Source organism: Merops nubicus, unplaced genomic scaffold, assembly GCF_000691845.1.
Source record: "Merops nubicus isolate BGI_N331 unplaced genomic scaffold, ASM69184v1 scaffold14501, whole genome shotgun sequence".
Taxonomy (NCBI): Eukaryota; Metazoa; Chordata; class Aves; order Coraciiformes; family Meropidae; genus Merops; species Merops nubicus.
The window spans coordinates 1-3,830 of NW_008589093.1; the positions used below are offsets into that span (position 1 = coordinate 1).

At 38.6% G+C, this 3,830-nt stretch overlaps 1 protein-coding gene across 1 annotated transcript; it reads left to right on the top strand.

Moving 5' to 3' along the window:
- Positions 1-1,391: 1,391 nt before the first annotated feature.
- Positions 1,392-1,658, top strand: LOC103781751 (NADH dehydrogenase [ubiquinone] 1 alpha subcomplex subunit 12-like; the record flags this gene model as incomplete). Its single annotated transcript, XM_008949471.1, has 1 exon — positions 1,392-1,658. A coding segment is annotated over one exon (181 nt), but the record flags the coding sequence as incomplete, so codon positions are not given.
- Between the last annotated feature and the right edge of the window lie 2,172 nt (positions 1,659-3,830).

Below are 3,830 nucleotides of genomic sequence, written 5' to 3' on the forward strand. Positions count from 1 at the left end.
CGGGGTTCAAACCCCAGCATTTTAGTCACTTTATCTGAACTTTTGTATAACTTTCAAACTCCTAAGTGGATGATTTTTCACATAGGAGGCCATTCTTTACCTCTAAACATTTTTTTTCTTACTTTTAAAGGATCTTAAGGTTCCATCTGTTTTTGTATTCAAGCCAGTTTCCTGGCAGTGCTTAGTCCTACAATGTGTGGCTTTCATTTTTTTTTTTGTTTGGTTTTTACTTATAAAAAAAAGAAAACATGGCTGACATTCTTTCTTAATGAGATTTTGTACTAAAGTTACATCCAAAGTTGTGAGATTTTCTTTTTTCTGAAATAAATGTCTAGAAGCTATTTGACTGAAAAGATGATCAACCTTCTGTAGAGCTCTTCAGATTTAGAATATGCTTATCAGTCTATTTCCAAATACTTTTATTGTGGTTTTCTTTTTCTGTATCAATGAAGCATGCTGGATTTGTTGCTGAAGATACATTTTTTTTAGGCTTTCTAATAACAACTGGAATAGAAGATGTCTTATTTTTAATTCAAGTCTTTGGCAAAAGCTGATTAGTGGAAGCCTCTAATTCTACCTTGGTTAAAAAAATACATAAGCTTGCAAAAAAAGTCATCACCTCACTTCTGTCATAACTCTGCATACAGTATGAAGTACACGTAAACTGGCAGATAACTAAAATGTTATTCAGGTTTGAAAGTTGCTTTGGCCACTGAAATAGAAATGCAATGAAATCAATTCAGTTGGTCCTTGCTGTAGTGTTTCAGGAGATTCTTATGGAAATTACTCGATCATGTTTGCACTGTTGTTTGCACAGGGCAAGATTGACATTTAGTTCATAGGTAAAGGATAATCGCTATAATCACTTGGTAATTACCCCATTACTGATTGGTATTAACCATTTTACTGTGGGATACTGTAAACATTTATGTGATTATTTTAGGTCAACCTGCATCATTAATCCATATCCCAAGTGATAGCCTCATGAATGCAAAACAAACAAACAAAAAATCCCCAGACAACAAAATAAAACGTTGTGGTTTTGTCATTTACAGTGTCTGTTTTGGCCTGGCTGGTTAAGGCCATAGAAACACCTAACAATGAAATACTCTGCCCAAATACTAAGCCTACAAAGGAACAGGAAATTCAAACTCATATGCTTTTATCTGCTTGGAAGCAGGACTGTTATAGATCACTTATGTTTGTGTAATTGCTTTAAATCAGTATCCTATAGCCTCATTCAAAGTCATACTGGATTAAAATTATTTTTCCCCCCTCTTAAAATAACTACTTTGTGTATCTTCAGAGGAGAACCCCTGGGAGTCAGGAGGAAGTCTTGTTTACAGATCATGTAATGTTCCTTAATAATGATGTGTCTTTTTCCTCTTAAGGCATCGCTGGCTTCACTCAATGACAGATGACCCTCCAACTACTCATCCACCAGTTGCTCGTAAATTTATCTGGGAGAACCATATATTCAATCTTAGTGGCACTCCTGGACAGTATGTACCTTACTCTACTACTCACAAGAAGATACAAGAGTGGGTCCCACCTACGACAGCTAGCAAATAATAACAACAAATGTGACTTGCCTCAGCTTTGGCTGTCGGTGTAAATTGTATTTTCACTGGTTTTGTTCAAAATAAAAGCCTCCTATAACAGCTGTATCTTGGTTTATTGAATTGGGGTGAAAATGAGAAAACATTGGGAAGAGGTAGAGGACAGAACACATGACAAGTCTTAATCTCATCAAGATATTGGGCTTTTTCTTATATTGTCAGTGGCTCTTGTCTTCTCATTAGCAGCTCGCAAACTCTTTTTAGCATGATAACCATTCCTGTGACAGTCACTTCTCACATTTGTACCATTCAACAGAACAATATAAATATGAAGTACAGGATTCTCATCTTCAACATTATCTTGTTATAGTCTCTGCATGGCAAATAATGTACTATCTATATCCTATTTTAGGAAGCCATTTCTTTAAATATTTTTAAGACAAGTTAGAATAATAAGGTCAGTCAAGGATTGCAGTTTTTAGGCATAAGTTGCTTGTGCATAAGTGTGCATGCATGGCTGTGTTACAGCATGGTATGCTACATAATATAAAACTTGTAAGGCTGCTGTAATCAAATGACATCTCACCCCCTAAGGGAACTCAGCCATGAGCAGAAGGCCTCCTGTCACAAAAATCTTTTTTGTTGCTTCTGTGTTACTGAGATTCATTAGAAGATGTTCTCACAAGGATTTGGGATGGGGTGTTTGCCTTGTGGTGACAAGACTTTAACTGTCTTTGGAAGTTTGAGAGTGCATGCTTTTTTGGAAGGTAGAGAAGTAAAATATACCAGAACCTACCCTCGAAAATCTGCAGCTTGCAATTTGAAAGGGATTTGATTTGGGCTGTGGCTTTTTTCTGTATCTTGTAGCTGGTTGATTCCTACTCCAGCCCATTAGTATTTTTTAGCAGAGCTGCTGTCTCCACAAGGCTCCTGTATCTGATGATGTAGTCTGTAGATAACTGACAGTGGTTGGATGCCCACACAGCCCCTCACTCACTCCACCACCTTAGCTGGATGGGGGGGAAAAATGGAAAGCTCATGGCTTGAGACAAAGACGGAAAGACTGCTTACTCGTTACCATCATGAGCAAAAGAGACTTGATTTTAATTTATTGACAATTAAAATAAATTTGCATAGCGAGAAACAAAGGAAAAAAAATAAACCACCACCTTTCCTCCTGCAGAACTTCTTCCCATCTTCAACTACCCTCATTCCTGACTTGTCTACCAGCAGTGCTGGGGAGTGGGGGGTGTTATCAGTCTAGAACAGGCCTAGTATGGGGTAGCCCCCTGGCACCCAATATACTGACTTACAGAAATCATTGTTAAAGACAACTGAGAAGAGTTTTGAATATATTGCATGCTTGAGATTGCCTGTGAAGAAGGAAAAACTTTGCTCCCCATAGCCACCCCAGTGGCTGCACTGCTGGCTCTGTGCTGGCTTCTCATCCCACCTGAGTGGGTCACTTAACTCCCAGTTGCTTCCTTATTAAATCAAGTTCCATATTGATTCATTATTTAAAGGTGGGGGCTTTTCTAGCTTTAGATGCTCTAAACTAGTTTTAGTATTTAAATTAGTAGGAAATAGCACTTACTGACATCTCCTAACCTATCTAATTAAAAAAGAATAATGTCTAATTTACTTCAAGTCAACAAAAGCACTGAGACCAGCTGAAAAGTAGTTTGAGCTATACTGAGCAGTGTATGTGAAAAGGACTCTCAACGGTTTCATCTTGATAAGATTATTTGACCTTAAGAACCAAGTTTGCCCCATTGATGCTGAGGAGCTTCATTACTAACAGTCATCTAGACACACCCCACGGGCACAAACCTGGGTAGATCAATTAACTCTGTTAATTCTAGCCTATACTTCTTTTGAATGTGTTTTCTACCTATTTTGTTTCTCTTCCTCTTTGACCTGTAGGTTTTTTGGATTGCAGCCTAAACACGTGTCAGGAGGTACAGTTGGGAAGGAGCCTTTCTATCCAGGGGACAGACAGAGAGATGCAGTAACTCTTTCCACACCTGCACTGAAGAAAGAGGCCTCAGAGGTCGTTTGTCCCTTTTATCGTCAGCTGGAACAGAAACGTTGAGAGAGCAAACAGTTTTGAACAGCTTGGTGTGCAGCAATACTCCCCAGATATGCAGGAAAATGGGTTTGTCTTTCTGCCCTGCTGAGCTGAAGCAAGCCCAGGACTCAGTAGCTTAGTTTGGAAAATAGCATCAATCCTGTTTCTGGAGGGGACAGATGCTCATCCTGCTTTAGTCAGCA